General features: G+C 40.9%; 1 protein-coding gene across 9 annotated transcripts in view; it reads left to right on the forward strand.

Moving 5' to 3' along the window:
* R3HDM1 (R3H domain containing 1) overlaps nucleotides 1-21,414 on the forward strand; it is a 221,923-nt gene that overhangs the window by 119,563 nt on the left and 80,946 nt on the right. For 8 of the 9 annotated variants that reach the window (XM_073634292.1, XM_073634298.1, XM_073634291.1 and 5 more), the window contains 3 exons: nucleotides 12,819-12,860; nucleotides 13,189-13,278; nucleotides 20,503-20,611. In XM_073634292.1, the coding sequence (XP_073490393.1) occupies nucleotides 12,819-12,860; nucleotides 13,189-13,278; nucleotides 20,503-20,611 (241 nt within the window). The remainder of the gene's footprint in view (nucleotides 1-12,818; nucleotides 12,861-13,188; nucleotides 13,279-20,502; nucleotides 20,612-21,414) is intronic. The other variant, XM_073634296.1, reaches the window with a different exon arrangement.

A 21,414-nucleotide genomic window follows, 5' to 3' on the forward strand; every position in this document is an offset into this window, starting at 1 on the left:
GCCTGCTTGGCTGACTTGGCAGGAGGGAGGGGCCAGGAATGCCGGCGAGGGACTTGAGAAGAGGAGGATCGGGGCTGCTCTATGCAAAACCACTGCACAGAGCAGGTAATTATGACATGCTTGTTTAAAAAAAAAAATAAAAAAAAAAAAAACACAGGCTCTATAGAGACAGGATGGAAAGGAAGGGCACAGGGATAATGGGGTTTAAAAATTATCTAACAATAACATAACATTTAAGCTGCCACTCAACCCCCCCCCACAACCTGCTGCTGTCTACCCAAATACAGTCCGGTCCATAAATATTGGGACATCGACACAATTCTAATCTTTTTGGCTCTATACACACCACAATGGATTTGAAATGAAACAAACAAGATGTGCTTTAACTGCAGACTTTCAGCTTTAATTTGAAGGTATGTACATCCAAATCAGGTGAACGGTGTAGGAATTACAACAGTTTGTAATATGTGCCTCCTGCTTTTTAAGGGGCCAAAAGTAATGGGACAATTGGCTGCTCAGCTGTTCCATGGCCAGGTGTGTGGTATTCCCTCATTATCCCATTTACAAGGAGCAGATAAAAGGTCCAGAGTTAATTTCAAGTGTAATATTTGCATTTGGAATCTGTTGCTGTCAACTCTCAGTATGAGATCCAAAGAGCTGCCACTATCAGTGAAGCAAGCCACCATTAGGCTGAAAAACAAAACAAACCCATCAGAGAGATAGCAAAAACATTAGGTGTGGCTAAATCAACTGTTGGGAACATCCTTAAAAAGAGAGAATGCACCGGTAAGCTCAGCAACACCAAAAGACCCGGAAGAACACAGAAAACAACTGTGGTAGATGACCAAAGGATTCTTTCCCTGGTTAAAGCACCCTTCACAACAGTTGGCCAGATCAAGATCACTCTCCAGGAGGTAGGTGTATGTGTGTCAATATCAACAATCAAGACAAGACTTCACCAGAGTGAATACAGAGGGTTCACCACAAGATGTAAACCATTGGTGAGCCTCAAAAACAGGAAGGCCAGATTAGAGTTTGCCAAACAACAACTAAAAAAGCCTTGGAACAACATCCTATGGACAGATGAGACCAAGATCAACTTGTACCAGAGTGATGAGAAGAGTATAGAGAAGGAAAGGAACTGCTCATGATCCAAAGAATACCACCTTATCAGTGAAGCATGGTGGTGGTAGTGTCATGGCGTGGGCATGTATGGCTGCCAATGGAAAAGCAGCAGGATGAATTCTGAAGTATTTCGGGCAATATTATCTACTCATATTCAGCAAAATGCTTCAAAACTCATTGGACGGCGCTTCACAGTGCAGATGAACAATGACCCAAAGCATACTGCGAAAGCAACCAAAGTTTTTTAAGGGAAAGAAGTGGAATGTTATGCAATGGCCAAGTCAATCACCTGATCTGAATCCGATTGAGCATACATTTCACTTGCTGAAGACAAAACTGAAGGGAAAATGCCCCAAGAACAAGCAGGAACTGAAGACAGTTGCAGTAGAGGCCTGGCAGAGCATCACCAGGAATGAAACCCAGCGTCTGGTGATGTCTATGTGTTCCAGGCTTCAGGCTGTAATTTACTGCAAAGGATTTGCAATCAAGTATTAAAAAGTGAAAGTTTGATCGATGATTGTTAATCTGTCCCATTACTTTTGGTCCCTTAAAGTGTGAAGCACATATACAAACTGTTGTAATTCCTACACCGTTCACCTGATTTGGATGTAAATACGCTCAAATTAAAGCTGAAAGTCTGCAGTTAAAGCACATCTTGTTCATTTCAATTAGATTGTGGTGGTGTATAGAGCCAAAAAGATTAGAATTGTGTAGCTGTCCCAATATTTATGGACCTGACTGTATATGAGCATTTAATGGAATTCTTTCCTCTCCTTCCATTATGAGAGGAAGGGGCGGGTTCTCAAATGTAAACTGTAGTACTGTTAAGATCGGAGAGAGCTGTGATTGACCATCTGTGCTGTCATGGGCATTGTGTGCGTGCAAAATGTTAATTTGCAGTACAGTGCTTTTTAAATATCCCTCCAGTACCATGTGGCTACCAATCGGCCAATTATATACATGCAGCAGTAATTGGGTTTAAATGATACGTGGTGATCCTACCATGAAGATCCTTGTTGAGGCTCTAACTGTTTTTGTGACACCATTATAGTTGTACCTTTTGTGCTTCCTGTCACATTGTCCCCTGATGGAAGCTAGAAATGGCAGTGCTGACACAATGTGCGGGTCAGATCCACTGTTGTCCAGACCGTTCACATGCATCCTTCACTGAACTGAGCGCATATAGACTGAAAGTGGCTTAAAGAAGCTGGAAGAGATCAGTAGCAATGAGATGCGGAAAGGAGAATGAAAAAATAGCTGAAAACAATCTTAGGACTACAACCATTTATTAAACCCTGCACAGAACAAGCTTGACGTCATCCACTTAAGGCAGGGGTGTCCAACCTTTTGAAGAGGGCAACATAAAACTAGTGCGAAATTTGACACTGATTTTGATAAATTAACCTATCAATATCTGGATGGAGGGATGTAGTAGCAATTCTCAATAAGTTCTCAAGGTGCTCATCAGATATTTTGGTTCTAATTTTGCCCTTCATCCTTGAAAATGGTTGCTCACAAATCTAGGTGCTGCCGAAAACTGATGGCATGTATAAGGCATGATTGTAGAAAGTGAGAGATTTTTTTCTTTCGGAAGATGGAACTAAAAGCTCAGATAAGAGACACTTGCTAACTTTTTTTCTTCGGCTGCAAGTGTAAATGCATTTTACTTAAAATAAGACATTTTTTAAGAAGTTTTATAATTTTATGTTGCGCCACATTTTATAGCCATCTTGGGCCTCATGTGTCCTGTGAGCTGCAGGTTGGACACCCCTGACTTAGAGCACTGCTAACACCTAGTGACTGGGAACCTACCTTTTCAATCTCCTGTTCTACACTGATAAATGGAATCTGGTTGCTAATTATTGCTAAATATATATATATTAAATATAAATATATAAAATGTTTTTATCAACTGTGTATTTGGCAGTTTTCCTGTAAGTTCCTAAAGTACCACTTGAATTATTTAAGCCCCTTTCACACAGGCTTTCCGATCATGTCCACCTGTCAGTTTTTCAGGCGGACCTGATTTGACCCTCCAGTCTCTTCTATGGAGCGGTGGAGGTCAGCGGACACATGTCCGCTGACCTCCACCGCCATCCGGTCTGCCAAAAACAGACAGCTGGTCGTCCTATTCCCCATCCGTCTTGTGTATTGGATGGTACAGGTAGTCCATTTTTCCATTCAATTGCCCCATAGAGGAAAGTAGGACTGTGGCAGAGCTGACACGGACCTGTCATACGCCTGCCCAGCAGAGAGATCCCCTGCTGAGCAAGCAGACTTTTTTTTTTTTTCTTATCCTTTTCTTTGTGAGTTTTTCTTTTCTCTCTTTCTCTCTTTTCTTTTCTTTCTCTTTTCTTTCTTTCTCTTTTTTCTTTCTTTCTCTTTTTTCTTTCTTTCTCTTTTCTTTCTTTCTCTTTTCTTTCTTTCTCTTTTCTTTCTTTCTCTTTTCTTTCTTTCTCTTTTCTTTCTTTCTCTTTTCTTTCTTTCTCTTTTCTTCTTTTTTTTTTTTTTTTTTTTCTTTCTCTCCTCGTTTTTATAAAAATAGTCAAATATTTGTTAATGACCTAATTGCTGCATATTCATATATTAAATTGGGTTTCTGTATAGTTTATAGCTGTTGATGGGGCTGCCATATTTGATTATCAATGATGCAGACACGGTTTACTGCTTAGTAGTGCTTCTTCCCTGCTGATCCTCTTTCATCTTCCTGCTCATCAACCAAACAAGGTTTTTTTTATCTACAGAAAATACAAAATCAGGATTTGTCTGAGCGCTAATGATATGAAACAGCCATAGTTCTTTTAGACCAGAGACCATGTGATATTTGCTTAGGCTTTATATCAGACGCGGTAGATTGGAAAAACTCCTCCCTCACCTAGAAAGAAGTTCTTTTGCTTTACGATTCAGAAAATTAAGTCCTGCTAGATGATTTCGTGTTGGCCCCTTTTGCAGGTATAGCTAGGTAAAACCATTTAAATAGAAGTGCATATACTGTTAAAATTCCAGTAATGCACGGTTTCATCCTGCTCTGCACATGCTCAGTTGCTCCCAATTTTAGGCATTTTTAGGCACTGCTGAGTCTGTAGAGGCCGATCTTTTGACAGCCTTAAAGCAGAACTAAACCCTTCTATCCTTTAGACCCCTTTCACACTGGGGCGCATTTCATGCCTTTTAGCACTAAAAATGGCGCTTGAAAAGCGCATCCCATGCCACCCTAGTGTGCAATCCTGAGTGCTTTGACACTGGGGCGGTGCGCTTGCAACATGGGGTAAAAGAAGTTTTGCAAGCAGCGTCTTTGGGCTGGTGCGGGAGCCGTGTATACAACGCTTCCAAAATGCCCTGCCCATTGAAATGAATGGGCAGCTCTGCCGAACCGCCTGCAAAGCTCTTCGGCAGTGCCGCAACACGGGCCCTTTTAACCCTTTCCTCGGCCGCTAGTGGGGGTTAAAAGCACTGCTAAACTTTACAGCTAACACTTCCCCGCCCCAGAGTAGCCTTGCAGCCAAGGAAGCTGCTTCTGTTTGATCTTCAGTTGCCGTGGTGATCAGTTATGACAGCAGCCATTTGATGGTTTGAGTTTGGTTGAGGACACAACCAAATGTGCCAGTTAGCAATCCCAGCATTCTAGTAATGTAACTTAAGGAGGAGGTGCAGCCTGGGTGAAAAAAAAAAATGAAGTCAGCAGCTACAAATACTGTAGCTGCTGATTTTTAATATTAGGGCACTACCTGTCCAGGGAGCCTGCGATGTCGGCACCCAGCTGATCTTTGGTTCGACTCCCGGGTGCTGCTACCACCATTCCTGGTAAGGGAACCAGCCAATAAAGCCTTTCGTCTTCACTGGCTGGTTCCCTGCTGCACATGCATAAAGCGTGCTGCACTCTCTAATTGGCCTGGTGGCGGGTGAAGGAGGAGGGGGGCCGAACTTCCGGGAGATGGGCAGCGACCTGATCTCCCGGAAGTGAGTAAGGGGACACTGAAAGATGCCAAATGTGACACCAGAAGGGGGGGGGGGAGGGCATATAAGCAGAAGTCCCACTTCTGGGTGAAACTGCTCTTTAACTGTTTTTTGAAACCGTTCAGGGGCTCTGGGCTTCAGGAAAATGGCAGTAGTACCAAATGGAGTTACTATTTGATGCACAAGCCTCTTAAGGTAAAAAGAAAACCAAAAAAAGACCTTTTTACCTTCCCTGACTGAACCAAATCTTCCTTCATTTGTACCTCCTAGACACTGCAGCTCCTAGTAGGAGGGTTTCAACAACAAAGGCAGTGCCAACCAGAAAGCAGTGTGCAGGACTAGGGTTTGCCAGGTGATAAACAGGCCACAGGCTTGTGAATCAGCAGTGACAATACCAACAGCCAAGTTCCCTGTAACATTTTCATTTCACTAGTGCAAATAGGCACAGCCTACAAGAAACGGACACTTCCAGAGTGTTGCATTTCTGGTTCCCACATGTGCTCGGTGGTTTCTCTTGCCAACCTCCACATCGCTACTGTGCCCTGCGGTGACCTGAAAGTCCTCGCAGGTCTGGGAGACTAGAAGATCGATCATTTTGAAGTGACAGTTTATGAATAGAGGTCGACCGATATATCGGCCGGCCGATATATCGGCCGATATTTGGCTTTTTTTACTTAATCGGCATCGGCCGATTGTGCTGATAAAAAAAAGCCGATTCAGCGGGACTTGCAAATGACTTCTGTAATAGAAGTCAATTGCAAGTTGTCTGAAGTTATCTTCTCTCCTCCTCTGGGCAGCCTGCCAAGTCTGATAAGAAGATACATTGTATCTCTTTCAGGTTCTTTATCAATAGACTGAACTCCGTGGAGAAGTTTTCAGTTTAACCATTTAAAGACTAAATCTTTTCTGACACTTGTTGCTTACAAGTAAAAATCCTGTATTTTCTGCTATAAAATCACTTAGAACCCCCAAACATTATATATATATATTTTTTTAGCAGAGACCCTAGGGAATAAAATAGCGGTTGTTGCAATATTTTATGTCACACGGTATTTGCGCAGCGGTCTTTCAAACGCAATTTTTTTTTTTAAAAAATACACTAATGAAATTAAAAAAAAAAAAAAAAGCAGTGAAGTTAGCCCATTTTTTTTCATCCAAAAGTTTTGATTACCTGTTTTTGTGTATTTAAAAAAAAATAACTATATCTTAAATATTAATCTAAATTCTACATACAAGTGAACTGATTGGAGGTTTGTTTTGTTTAATAAATGTTTAAAAATAAAAAATTTTCTGTATCACTTATTACTTAAGGTTACTTTCACACTGGAGCGGGCAGGCGTTGACGGTAAAACGCTGTTAATTTTAGCGGCGCTTTACCGTCATTTTAGTGGCGCTATTCTGCTGCTAGCAGGGCACTTATAACCCAGCTAGCGGCCGAAGAAGGGGTTAAATGCGCCCCTAAAGGGCTGCTGCCGAAACGCTTTGCAGGCGCTTCGGCAGCGGTGCGCATTCATTTCAATGGGCAGGAGTGGTGGAGGAGCGGTATACACCGCTCCAAAGATGCTGCTTGCAGGACTTTTTTTTAACATCCTGCCAGCGCATCGCCTCAGTGTGAAAGCACTCGAGCTTTCACGCTGAGACTGCAGGGGAGCCGTTTTACAGGCGCTATTTTTAGCCCAAAAGCGCCTGAAAAACGCCCCAGTGTGAAAGATGTTAGATTTTATGAGATGAAGGGGAAAAAAAAAAAAAAAAAAAAAAAAATCGGCCTAATATATCGGCCCAAAAAAATCGGCATCATATATCGGCCATCGGCCACCGCGATTTCTAAATATCGGCTTTGGCATCGGCCAGAGAAAAACCCATATCGGTCGACCTCTATTTATGAATAACTTCTAAGCGAAAAGTTTGCAGTTCTGCTGTCTGTCTGATGTGTGATCTCCAATAGTCTTGGTTTTTCTAGGTTTTTTGTTTGTCAGGCATTGCACGTGAAGGTTTAGTTTTGACACTTAAACTTTTCTTGTTTTTGGTAGGTTGATTTTGTTCTTTTCTGATATTTGTTTAACAAATATATTCGTTTGTTGGTGGCACAACTTGGTAGGGTTAGTCGGGCAATTTTTTTTTTTTTTCTTTAACGGGCACCGGCAAAATTTTGGAATCTGCCATATATTAAATGAACGCTGTCTGGTATGTATAGGTTGGCATAAATCTCCTCCGCGGAAAAGTTTTTTGTAATGTAGAGGAGAGGTAGGACCAGGAATAAGTCTTATGATGCGTACACACGATCGGACTTCTCGTCGGAAAAAGATATGACGGCTTTTCCGATGGGATTCCGCTCAAGCTTGCCTTGCATACACACGGTCACGCAAAAGTTCACTGAACTTATGACTGTCAAGAACGCGGTGACGTACAACACTACAAAGAGCCGAGAAAATGAAGTTCAATGCTTCCGAGCATGCGTCGAATTGTTTCCGAGCATGAGTAGGAATTTTGCGCGTCGGAATGGCCACAGACGATCACATTTTCAGATAGGAACTTTTCCCGACTGAAAAATTGAGAGCATGCTCTCAATCTTTTGCTGGCTGGAATTCAGCCAGCAAAAAACCGATGGAGCATACACGCGGTCACGTTTTCCGATGGAAGAACTCTCATTTGTCTTTTGCGGGCCGAAATTCTGATAGTGTGTACGCGGCATTACAGTTCCTTGTGTACATGGGATGTAGAAACCTCAGAAATCTGTATAGTTCCACCTTGTGTACATGGGAGGTAGGACTCATAACAGTTTCTTCTTGTGTATATTGTATATATAAAATGTCTCCAGACACTGCCACTAATAAAGAGAGAGATCCTTTTATTCCGTAATCTAAATTGGCCCATTTTTATATTTTAGGTTCACTGGTTGTCTGTAATTGGAGGGGGAGGTTGGGGGTAGACAGGATGTCATAGTTGGAAAGATCTGCAATGAAGGCAGTTTGTATTACCCCGTAGAAACCATTCAGATTCTGGTACAATCATTTTTATTGCAAAGAAAAAATGCATATTATCTTGACAGACATTCACCCATGCAGGGGTACAGCATAAGAACACTTTCACACTGAGGCAGTTTTCAGGCGTTTTAGCGCTAGAAATAGCCTCTAAAAAGCGCCTGGAAACTGCCTCTCATTCTGTGCAATGAGTGCTTTCACACTCGGGCGGTGCGCTTGTGGAACGTTAGGGTCAAGTCCTGCAAGCAGCATCTTTGGGGCAGCCCCTGTCCGTTTAAATGAATGGGCAGTGCTTCCAAAGCGCATTAAAAGTGATTTTGAAAACGCCGCAAAACTGGATTTTTTTTTTTGTCACTTTTTACAATACCCTTAATTAGCCCTGCTAGCACCTGGAAAGCGCTGCAAAAGTGCCACAAAAACAACCGGTGCTTTAACAGCGCTGCAGTGTGAAAGATGCAGGCTGGAGAGGCCTTTTTTTTTTTTTTTTTTACTTTGTCCACTGGGCGACCTAGTGGGATAAGAAACCATTAAGATTCAGACTGTCACTGTGTCATTTTTCAAGTTCAAGTTTGAATCTATCTATGTACTGTGTACAGTTGTGACAATAGTTATCACCAGCATACAGTATGTAGGAAAACATGCTTGTTTTGCGCAGTGGTTAATCCTGCACATTGTGTTATAAAATAATTGCATTTCTAAGTTCTGTGTACAGAGGGATACCAGGTATTGTCAATGCAGGGTCCTGGGTTTAGTAACACTTTTTCACACTTGTATGACCTAGAAGTTGCATGACTTTGACGCGACATGAAGCAATGTCTGTGTAATCTTGCGGTCTAAGGACCTCAAGTTACTTCAAAGTTGGACCAAAGTAGTGCAGGAACTACTTTGAAGTCGATGCGACATGAAGTCGCACAGATATGAACGGTACTCAGTCCCAAGTCGCTGGACAAGTTGCACAAAAGTGAAAGGGGCCTTAATGTTTATTGAAAATATATATTTAGAGGCTGTATGGACTAATGGTACTTGCATGGACAACAAGACAGGAATAGTCTAAAATTATTATTTTATCGCAACTAATTGATAATTGATATTGTGCCAATTCAAAGGCACTAAAAACGCTCTCAATTTGGTGGATAATTGCATAGTGATACCAAAAAGGTGTTACTTATGGTCTATCACATAAAGTTTATCCATATCTTCTCGACATGATTCAAGGTAATATCCACTTTCTCAGTAGTACTTTAGAGAGCAAAACTATCTATAATAAGTCAATAACGATCATAATGGTAGAGAAAAATACGAGTGATATGTTTTGAACATGAAGATCAGGGTAATGCTCAAACTTACCTAACACCCGAAGTATTGACAGCATGTACAATGCTCAAACATTATTGATGAATTAACAATTTTTTTAGTGCCGCTCTTACGGGTTTAACTTCTGAATTCCAGTAGCGTAAGAATTTGCCATTTTCCCAAAACTTCAAAACCGCAAGCAAGTAATAAGTCAAAGGTGTGGCAAAAGTTACTTTCAGCTTCCGTTCACAATAAGCACATACAATGTATGCTCTGAAAACACACGCACACAAGTTTCTAGCTAAATCCCTGCTCTCTGGATGCCTATGTTTTTATCTGCAGAGCAGTTGATAATCCGGGGCTTTGTAGCACATTGTCGTGTTTTGTGCAGGTGTTCCAAGTATTATCGAGCCACTCAAAGGTCATGCTTTGAAACCGAGACCTGGATTTATGTAATATTCAGATCAGGGCATTCTATAAGACACCAGGGATTGAGTGAATTCATCGGGAATACATCCAATCAATGGTGGATTTGCAGGGGAATTATGAAGCCTTGTCCTTTTCTGCTGTCACTTTTTTTTTTTTTCCTCCAGTTAGTTCATGCACCAAGACACCCCTGGAGCCAATCTGCAGAGAGATGACTTGTTTTACACGTCTTCATTTTGTTTTCGATACTCTCTGTAGTGACAGCGGTCAGCGTTGACACCCTGTGGGGTGCAGGCTATGAGAAACCTGGCTTGTGTCTGAATACGAGCAGGATTCGTATTATAATTATTCTTTTTTGCCGAGTCCGTGCTTCTCTTGCTTGTACTGTATTTTGTTTGACTCTTGGGACATTTTTATAGCAAAACCGCCTGAGAAATACTGAATCGTCAGTCTATGCATACTGCTACTGTAAGCAGCTCCACAGGAGAGCACGTTCTGTAACCTTTCTGAAAACCTCACAATATGACAGCCTATTCATTTCTCAACGCAATATAGGAAGTGTCCTACCTACGGAATTGACACATCAAGCCTGCAGAATTAGTATAAATTTTGAGATAACTGTCACGATAAGCATCAACATTTATCATTTAATTTTTTTCCCCGACGCTTGCTGGTGATTCTCGCTTCATTGAACGAATAATGCAGCAAAACAGTCAAAAAAAATGTTATCATTATCCAACATAGAGGAGCAAAACAGAAGGTGCCAACTGGAAAAGAAGCTGGCTTTGTAAAGAAAAAAAAATGGAAAAGGGATTATTCGAATGGTTTTTGTTTTTGCATTTTGTTTGACCTTTTTAAGTAAGGGGTGGGGAGATAGTTGATTTTTTTTTTTTTTTTTTTTCTTTTTTTCTTTTATAGACCTTCATCTACTGGTGTGATGCACTCTGAAATAGGTGCTGGTTAAAGATCATTCATGGTTGGCCAGGGACTCAAACCCCTGACTTTTAGATTTCTGCACATTTATGCTTGGGCTTTCACCCAAAGACATCTCCATTTTGAAAAAAAACAACACATCCTCATTGCAGTCCGAAGTCTTGTGGTCCTCAAGTGGAAGCAGACTAAGACACCCACACCGATAGATCTGTACTCCCATGTAAATGATGTTCATCTCATAGAGAAGCTTGGAGCACGATGACATAATCTCATGGACCAACATGAAAAAAAATGAGGCCCTTTGGCCATCCATCCAGAATACATTGATAACTATATTAAACATATTAACTTTGCACTTGAACATTAAACTATCTCACAAATGAGGGACTAGACCCCTGAGACAGACCCCCCCCCCCCCCCCCCCATTTTTTCAAAGGTGGTTACCTCTCCAACTTTTACCCCTCCACACATCAGTCCCTCTCTCTCCCATCTCCTTTTTTTTCACCCAACCTTATAAAATACTAAGGCCGGCCATAGACCGTTCGAATCTCGGCCATTCAAATATTTAATGGACAGACTGAATGTACCAAGTTGATTGATCAACTTGGGTACAACCAGCCTGCGGAGTTCTCTCGCTGTTATCACTAGTGGCTACTATAGACACTAGTGATAATCACTTTATGGGGACGGCTTCACCTGCCAGGAGAAGACAATTTGCTGATTCCCCTGTCAGCACTGTCTGTTTTCATGGGGGAATCGTGCAAATTAATTTCCTGCAACCCATAGTTGCAGGAAAGAAATTTGCACCGTGGTTGCAGGAAAGAAATTTTCACTGTGTATGGCCAGCCTAAGTCTAATTAATCAAATAACATTGCTCACTGCTACTTTGACTTTTAAAAGTCAGCTTCTAGAAACAGACTTTCCACCCTCAATGAAATGACCATATTTTAAAACGTAAGGTTACTAATCTTTATGAATAATTATTTATCCATACTAATATTTTGTCAAAACCTACTGTATAAAATGGGCTTCTCCTTTTTTTTTTTTTTTTTTTTTTTTTTAAAACTCTATGACTTTAGCAATATACCCCTGTTGTTTTAAAATGTTCTTGTGTACTAAACTTTTCTTTAATTGGAAAAAAAAAAAAAAAAAAAAGTTTATATTAAAAAAAAACAAAAAAAAAACTTGCCTGTCCCAGGAAAAATGGGAAATTCGTTTAAGTGCAAAACAATATAATGTTCCAGAAACAAGAGCGGGAGTAGCATATATTAGTTATAATATAATAATTATAGTTATTAAAGTTCGAATATATGATAAACCCAGATCTTGTGAAAGGATGTTTAGCTAGTAAATTTGTTATTTTTAATTGGCCAGTTCAAGCAAAGTATTGATGAGTACAGTATATGCAGGAGACCTAATAAATAAAACCAAGGAACAAAAGGGAATGATAAAAGTAATGGACAAATTAACTGATTAATGAATCTTGCCTGAAAGCGGTTTAAGGCAAAAGATCTTTTGTTGATGGAAATCTGCCGTTGCTGGTGTTTTTCTTTAACATGGGTATCTGAGGATATATTGACTAGTTAGGCCAATTAAGGACCTAATGGATGCCGATTTTCAGCTTGATTATATGGCACAATTTAGTCCCGCTGCAACCATTTAGGGGGGGGGGGGGATGTACGTGCCCACAAGCATCTCCATTCTTTTTAGCAATGGTTGCAGCATTTGTTTACGGTCCCTTTTTTCTTGTCGCTTTGTCACCGTCCCTTGCAGAAGAATTAAACAGGACCAACAATGGCGTTACAGATGACGTTTAAAATTAACAAGAATTTTTTTATTTTTTTTGATAACTTTAGATATTTGATAGAAATGATGAAAAATCCGCTGCGCAAACTGTTGGCGTTATATAAATCCTATATAATATTTAATATAAAAATTTTATATTATATAATATAATTTTTTTTTTAATTGCTTCAGTAAATGTATGTTTTACGTATGGTGACGAGATCAACATTTATATTTGTGTGTGCCTTTGTTTTAAAACTTCTGTTGTCAAGGTTTTGTACTGTTAATAAGAATTGTCATTGTGCCCACTCTTTATAGCGACCAGTGCAGCCTTTGGGGCAGACAGGAAAAAGGTCGAAGGTATAGTAGCTGTCTTTATACTGGCGTGCTATATGGTTTTTGTGTGCAGTTTCGGCATTAATGCACCGTTTTATTATTATTTTTTACCTTGTGTGTGTTTGCCTGCAGTTATCATTCTACTTTTTAGTGTATGGAGTGTTTTTTTTTTTTTTTTTTTTTAGTAAGTTTGTTTTTTTTTTTTTTTTTGTTTTCTTTTTGTTGCCTGTGCTATTTTTGTTATGCAATTGCAACGCTTCTGGACTTTGTCAAGTTGAATGCAGTTTGCTCTGTAGCCTGAAGCTTCACTGCTCCTGACCTGCAGTTCTGTTGTAAATTGACCTTCCTTTAGTCGAGTTCAAAGTTGAAGCTAGTTCGAAGCCTGGCGGTTTGTGAAGAGTCTCCTCCTCCCTCCACAGCTGACAGCCCGCTGGACATACAGGTAATAAGCATGTGTTGATTTAGTGTTCCTACTTGTGTTACACAGTAAAGAGGCACTTCCGTTTAAAATTGCTTAGGGTTAAACCAGTAGTGACCATCGCCTGTACCCACGAATGAGGCAGGAGGCATAAGCAACTGAAGGATTGCCTATGTATCACACAAGTTGACCACCAACATGGCAGCCCCAGTGCTGATACTGACCGTATAAAAGATGTATGTGGAGTGCTGCCTGCTTCATGTATCTTCTCCTTGTTAGTAATTGGATTGGCTGGTCATTAGGTGGTGGGGTTTTTGATACCTGCTAACACTTCATGAAGGTCAACAAGCCATAGCCAAGCGAAGCTGTGCTTCAGCCTAGACTATTACAGGCTTCCCTTTCCACGTCACTGTAATCATTTTTGGTGGAGAACGCCTTCAAACTGGTGATCCTAACCAGTTTTATGGGCAACTTGGGCTTCCCAACTATCCTTTAGGGGTCATTATGAAATTAAGTAACTTAAAAAAAAAAAAAAAATAGCGCCAGGGCCATTTTGTTTAGCCCTTCCTGTGAACTAAAAAACTGATAACTAAAAAAAAAAAAACCTGATGCTTTACTAGCATTTTTTTTTTTCCTTTTGTAAAACCCAGGCTCCACTGAAAAAAAACCACATCCCAATTCCATCCACTGAAAGTCAAATGATAGTATCATCCCCACCTCCCACTATCATTGATGTGCTCAACTGCCTGTTCTGTGGTCAGTCATGAACGATAACTCGCTTACCCCTATGGTGTTGCTCCATTGCTGACCGAAATGTTTCAGGATCTGTCTTGAGAGATGAGCAAAATCTCACTAAATGAACAATGGGGGAGCTGATGAGGTTTGTTTTTTGGTCCGCTCTCCTCCTGGTCCGCTCTACTCCATGTCTTTTTGAGCTTAATTTTTCTGCACACCACCACCCTATGTTTTCTATGTCCCCTTTTCCCATCAAACATGCAGTTTGTTTTGTGAAAAACGCAGCTAAAGAGACTTAAGGGTTGATTTACGAACACTGGAGAGTGCAAAATCTGATGCAGCTGTGCATGGTAGCCAATCGGCTACTAACTTGAGCTTGTTCAATTAAGCTTTGACAAAAAAAAAAAAAAAAACCTGGAAGCTGATTGGTTTCTATGCAGAGCTGCACCAGATTTTCCACTCTCCAGTTTTGGTAAATGAACCCCATGGTGTGAACAAGCCCTTAGCGATCCTGCGTGAATTTTTCTCTGCAGGTTTGTGATATTTGCCTTGAAGCATAAGGCATGCCATACATGGTTCGAATCTCAGCCGGTTCAACAGGAACTGGCCGAGATTCAGACCATGTATGGGCAGGCTAAATGTGTACAAAGTTGATTGATCTATCAACTTGGGTACATCCAGCATGCAGGGTTTTACCTGCAATTATTGCTAGCAGCTGCTATAGCCACTAGCAATATTCATGGTCCTCTCCCAGCAGGGATGGCTTCCCTCGCCGTGAGGAGACAATGGTTAGCAGGAGGGATTCCCACATCAACACTGCATTTGTTCATTGGGGGAATCAAGCAAATGTATTTTCTGAGACCCCTGGCTACAGAAGAGAAATTTGCTCCGTGTATGGCAGGCCTTGGTGTATCTTTATTGAATTTACTCTTATCCACCCTCTCTAGCCCTCCTGACCTAAGGTACCCTACCCAACCCCTAATTGGATCAATAACTACCATCTCCAATGTTTACGTTCTTTGGCTGAAATCCTCTTCACAGCTGGCCATGCCTGCTCAGTGACACCTGCATACAGCATGGGTCAGCATGGGTCTCCTGACCCATTATAAGATTTTATTCGACCTGCAGCTAGGGTGACTGCCAAATTATTAATATGCAAAGACTAAGTATTAAGGTTAACAGGAGCTGCCTATGATATAGTCTTCAGCCCCCCCAGTGTACCAAGGGACTCTGATGTAAAGGACTTTTTACCTGCTGTAAACCTGCTGTAAGGGGGGGGGGGGGACTCTGATGGCAACCCCAATTTAGGTGGGGGATTCTGATGGGGACCATAATGTAAGGGGGGACTCTAAAGGGTTTTTTTTTTTTTTTTTTTTTTTTTCTGCCTGCAAATGTTTTGTAAATGATATGATGTGGCCCTCAGACTGAAATGTTGGGAGACCCCCTGGTTAATGGTTGCCTCCCCAAACGTCTCCAGTCTTGGATTATTGCCCTATAGAAATCTGAGGATTTACTCCAAAGGTGAAACCAACGGAGTTGGAAATAATTAACCTTAATCCTAAAAGTGTCCTGTAAAGCACCTTTTTTGTATTTTATATGTTTTTTTTTTTTTGATTTAGCCATAGTGTAAGAAGTGGTGTTTCTTGGAATTGAACGTTGGTTCAGCTTTCAGAAAACATAAAAAAAAATATGAACAAATCACTCTAAGGAATGGATTGTAAGATTCCTTTTCTCCTTGTCAATAAAGCAGTTCTCTCTGAATACTCATTACCACTTCCATAGCACTAATCAAAGGCTTACTGCAGACTTGCACAAATAGTCATGCCAATTTAAGTGTAAAGTAATATAGAATATGTATGCATTAAGAACTTCCACAAGCATAATGACTGCTTTTTAGGTGAAATGTGCTTTTAAGATGTCAGCATAGTTTCCAGACCAGTTAATGTCTTTCCTTTCTTGGCTTTAAAGTATTGGGGGGGGGGGGGAGGAAAATAAAAAGCCCTGTTTTTATGGTGGTGCGTTGACCCCTCTTCCAGCGCTATAGTGTATTTAGTACACACTATCTTAATCTGTACCATTACGAGTAATTTGTCCTGTTCTTATGTACTTTTAACTTTAATACATTTAAAATGGGCAGACGTGAAGGAAGCGATTGGTGGTTGTGGAGTACGTTATGTGGGCGGTAATATGGGGGGTTTCAGAAAGATGTGTTTTTTCATGTGACTGACTATGATGGAGAGCTTCACACACAGAAGTAGTTTCAACCATTTAAAATCATTTTTTTTCTTAGATTTGGTTAGAGTAGGAAAGTCTTCAAACCTCTGACAGATTTTTATTGTCTCCAATGAAGAAAAGCACCCAAGAGGTGCTGGAACTTTGATGTTAGCTCATACAAAGTTGTGAGAGGGCAACAACATTCAGAGAGCTCACTGGATCAGGTTAGGCCGCTCACAACAGACAGGGTAGTAAATTGTGTGTACAGGGCAGGTTATAAGACTAAAGAAGTGTCCCGAATGCCGCACACCATGCTAAGCCTAAGTAATAGCAGCCTCAGCCATCTCCTTCTAGGCCTAGACCGACCTGGCTGAAGCTGCTATTGTGGCTTTACATGGTGTGCGGCGTTTGGGACACTTCTTTGGTCTTATAACTTGTATAGAGTCAGGACAGACTCTTACCCAGCCTGCACCCACAGCAGAAGACTCAATGTTAACCCAGGTACCCAGCAGGTTACCAGAATGAAACGTGCACCAATGGAAAGTAGGACCAGACTAAATAGGAGTCCAAATTGACACTAAAAACAGCCAATGTTTTTCTGGCCTCCGAAATGCGTCGTTTTTGTTTTTAGGTTACGATTATTTTATTAATCCCAAAGGGAAATGACAAAGATACAATTACATTCAACAAGACAATACAACGCTCACAATAAATATTACCAATAACAGCAATTAATACCACATAAAAGTATTTAATACTGTACTTTAACCATACCATCCTATTAAAATACTATATAGGATAAATAACACTGATTGAAAACATAACAGAAAATGCAGGAAATTTTCACAAATGGGACACTGATTGTGAAAAACCTGACATGGGTTTTAGGAATTCCCTGTTCTAGCCAAAGCATAAAAATGTTATGAGCATGTTTTGTTTCTGGCCCATGATCATTTTAGCAGTCCGTAAGGGGGGGGTTCTTCCCACTGACCACCAATGTAAGGAACTTTCTTCCCACTGACCACCAATGTAAGGAACATTCTTCTCACTGACCACCAATGTAAGGAGAATTCTTCTCACTGACCACCAATGTAAGGAGAATTCTTCCCACTGATCACCAATGTAAGGAGAATTCTTCTCACTGACCACCAATGTAAGGAACATTCTTCCCACTGACCTCCAATGTAAGGGACGTTCTTCCCCCCTCTGTTATCACCTGTAGATCTGGCCAGTAACACTCCTATATTGGAGCCCCCCCACTATGGATAAAGGAGCACAATAGGCACCTGTCAGCCTGGGTGGAGGGGAGTGTTAGCTGCACTAGCAGATTTAAATATACCGACCAAATGAATCCAAACTAATCGTTTTTAATCTGTTATAGCAACTGTTTATTTTTTTTTTCTTGGGATAAAGGTTTTAGATAAAAAGCTGATCACTGTAAGCATCCTTGTCAGTGTTAAATGGTTTGTCTCAACTTTTTAACTGCTACATCTGTAGAACAGCTTGTTCTGTTGAAAAACAGACTATAATATAAAGGAAGGCCTAAAAACGAAAACAAATGCAGCCTTCACATGTAAGAATTGGTACGCTGCAATATAATGTTTACCTTTTGGGTTTAATACTGCTTTAAATTAAGAATGTATTGTATGTTTTTATCTTTTTGGATTGGATTCTGGCAGTAGAATAGCTGAGGCATAAATGAATTTCGCATCTTGGTTAGCCAGCCAGTTTATTAGATACTGTTAATCGTGTTTGTTTACTAAACCTTGACACGGGCTAAGTAATTGTCTTCCACAAACCATCAACTGGACAGCCGCTGATTTCAAACAATAGAACCGCGAGCTTAGTGAATGACATTGGCTTTTTATGTAGTCAATGTCAAGCAGTGCCGATATGTGTTTATCTTTTGTACGTCACATAAAAAGAAGCAATAATAGACATTCGTGCACTGGTTCTCGTGTGTGTGTGTGCATGTATATATTAGTGTCAAAAGTATTGAGACGCCTGCCTTTTACACACGCACATGAACTTTATTTGCATCCCACTCTTAGTCCGTAGGGTTCAATATTTAGTAATATTGTGTGTATGTGCTTCCTATATAATGAAGGTGTGATCGAGGTAGATGTTTTTCTGCTTGGGTCATATTACTTATTCTGCAACAAACTTTTACCAGTTTTTTTTTTTCCAACTCCACAATTTTCTTTGGTTATATGTGAAGATTATTATTGCGAGAGGCTCATATGGTTTATTTTTTTCCAAATAGAGATATGGAAAAATTAACCACAACTGGTTAGATATAACTATAACTATAGCTATAGCATTTCCATGTTTTTTTTTTTTTTTTTTCCCCTTGATGATTTTGATCTGACGTTCATTGCGATTATGTAGTGCTACTTGGATAAGGCTTGTATATTCAGTGACACTGGAATCACAGCTAAGTAGCACAGGAACCTTTTCTAAAATTGCTCAATGCTGAGTCAGTCGCATTGCTGTGATTGGAGACCATTGAAAACAATGTGATTTTCCATGTCATACTATTCTGTGCGACTCCATAGCATTTGAATTTGCACTAGTGTGAACCAGGCCTTCAGGTGAAACTGCAAAGTTTTACACTTTAGCTTTTAAAGTATTGTCTCTGAACAGTTAGTGGGCTACCCAATATCACATTTACTGACTTGCAAACTGTTGTGTGCCTCCTGATTTTGTTTCTCTTTGACGATAGGTACTTTAAGCTCCATTCACACATGAGCGACTTGTCCTGCAACTTTGGACATCGAAGTTACATGACAAGTCGCAGCCCATTCTTTTCAATGACACCTGAACAAATCGTTGCGACTTTGAAAAGGTGCAACTTTTGATGCAAATTTTTGTCTATAGAGAATGTAAAGTTGCACCAAAAGTTGTGCTCCAAAGTTGGGCTGGAAATCGTGCAACTTTGGAGATGTGCTAATGTGGATGGAACCTTGAATCCCAGAGATCCAGAACAAGCTCTGCCACCTACCTTCCCCCTGTCCAATGAAGAGAGCCCTTACTAATCATAGGGGCACTCCCATTGAAAGAAGTATAGCAATCATTGGAAAATAATGGAAATCAAGGCCATAGTAACAAAGTACCGTATTTATCTGCGTATAACATGCACTTTTTTCCCCCCTTAAAATCAGGTGAAAATCGTGGGTGCGTGTTGTACACTGAGCCCTGCTGTCTGAGGGAAGAGGCGCGAGCACCGCTAAATTACATAGAGCCGCAATCTCTTGTGTAAATGGAGCTCCGTCACAAACAGCCACGCCTCCTGGCCTCTCATTGGGCCACTGTTCTGTCTATCATATGAGCAGGGCCAGGAGGCGTGGCTGTGAGTGACGGCGCATCGGGTACACAGGAGATCGCGGCTCTGTGTAATTCAGCGGCGCTCGCTCCTCTTCTTCTCTCAGAGACAGCAGGGATAATCCAACACTGGCGACGCTGCAATGATTGGAAAGTTGAGGCTGCGGATGGGCACTGAGCAGGGTGCATTGATGAACCATGACCCTAATTTTGCTTCAAAGTTCTTTATTTAAAATAGAAGTTTTTTCTTTAAACTTTCCTCCTAAAATTGGGGTGCGTGTTATACATTGATAAATACGGTAAATCTAAGCCCTGGTTCACACTGGTGCGGCTAAAAAATCACGTAACTTCAGCACGATTTCAAAGCCACAGGTGAGTGCGATTTTGCACTTTTGATTTTTATTGAGGCTTGCTGCTTTAACTGGAGTCTATGCAATTTGCAATGAAATCTGCAAAAAGTAGTGAAGGAAACCTTTACAAAGTCACTGCTACACTGAGCAGTTTCATTGCCAACAATGGGGGGGGAGGGCGACTTGTCATGCAAGTCGCAGCAGTGTGATCAGGGACTGAATCAGAGAGGCACACGGGGGAGATTTTTCCAGCTAATAAAAGGGTTTTCACTTTGGTCGCTGAAAGGATTGCTGGATGCGGTTTAAGGTTATGGCAATGGACCTGGCAATACAGAAGTCTTCAGGGAAGGGCACTGTGTGGTTTTTATATGGTGGGCAAAATATGTAGCTGGTCATACAGTGCTGTCAGGGAGAAGGTCCACTGAAGGTCCTTGCCCGGATCTAATATTGGACTTGGCGTTGTAGAACTCTCCAGGAAAGCACTGTATGGATATTTTGATGGGAGGATATTTAGTTGGCCATACGGTAGAATGTTCATTAAAGGTCCTTTGCCAATTCCAAGAAAGTTTGTGAAGCAGGTGGCTTCTGTTCTTCTTCTTCTTTTTTAAGATCTGCCTTTCATCTTTAGGAATTGATACCAGTCCAGCCCGCGCCATCGCCAGGAAAAGAAGAAAAACCTTTGAAAGATGAAACTGAGAAAGGAAATGAAAAGTCTGCACGTAAAATGCTTTCACGAGGTTTGTGATTTTTGCCCTGTAATCCCCTCACTAGTAACATCAATAAAAATATCCTAAGAACCTCCTCTGTCATCTTTTGTATAAATATTTATGGAATCGCATTACTCAGAATGGGGCGATTTATCTCCGCTCGCTGAACATAAGCAGTGACCTCCTTACTTTTCGATATTGAGATACGTTTGTAATGAGACTGTGATTACCATAACATGTTTCTTTGCACCGTGAACTTTTTTTTTCCTTTTTGTTCCTTTCACTAAATATGCGATTCATTTTGGGAATCTGTCCCTCCTGCCATACTATAAACGTTTACTATAAAGCACTAAAAAGGAGACGCTGGTTAACTGATACCCAGCATAGGAAGTACAATGTGTAGACCGTTTACAGCAGGGGCACAAACTAGATCCCCAGTTTTGTCTCTGGAATCCAAATAAAAGCAGTGATCTCCGATGCATACAAGTATGTGAAGTTACTTCATACTTGGAATAGATTTCCAGCAGAGGTAATCGGTTAACAGTAAGTGGATTCAAACATAACACTATATTTCCAGAAGTATTGGGACGCTTGCCTTTACACGCACATGTGCTTTAATGGCATCCCGGTCTTAGTCCGTAGGGTTCAATGTTGAGTTGGCCCACCCTTTGCAGCTATAACAGCTTCAACTCTTCTGGGAAGGCTGTCCACAAGGTTTAGGAGTGTGTCTATGGGAATGTTTGACCATTCTTCCAGAAGTGCATTTGTGAGGTCAGGCACTGATGTTGGACAAGAGAGCCTGGCTCAAGTCTCCACTCTAATTCATCCCAAAG

This window comes from Aquarana catesbeiana, linkage group LG06, assembly GCF_042186555.1.
Source record: "Aquarana catesbeiana isolate 2022-GZ linkage group LG06, ASM4218655v1, whole genome shotgun sequence".
Taxonomy (NCBI): domain Eukaryota; kingdom Metazoa; phylum Chordata; class Amphibia; order Anura; family Ranidae; genus Aquarana; species Aquarana catesbeiana.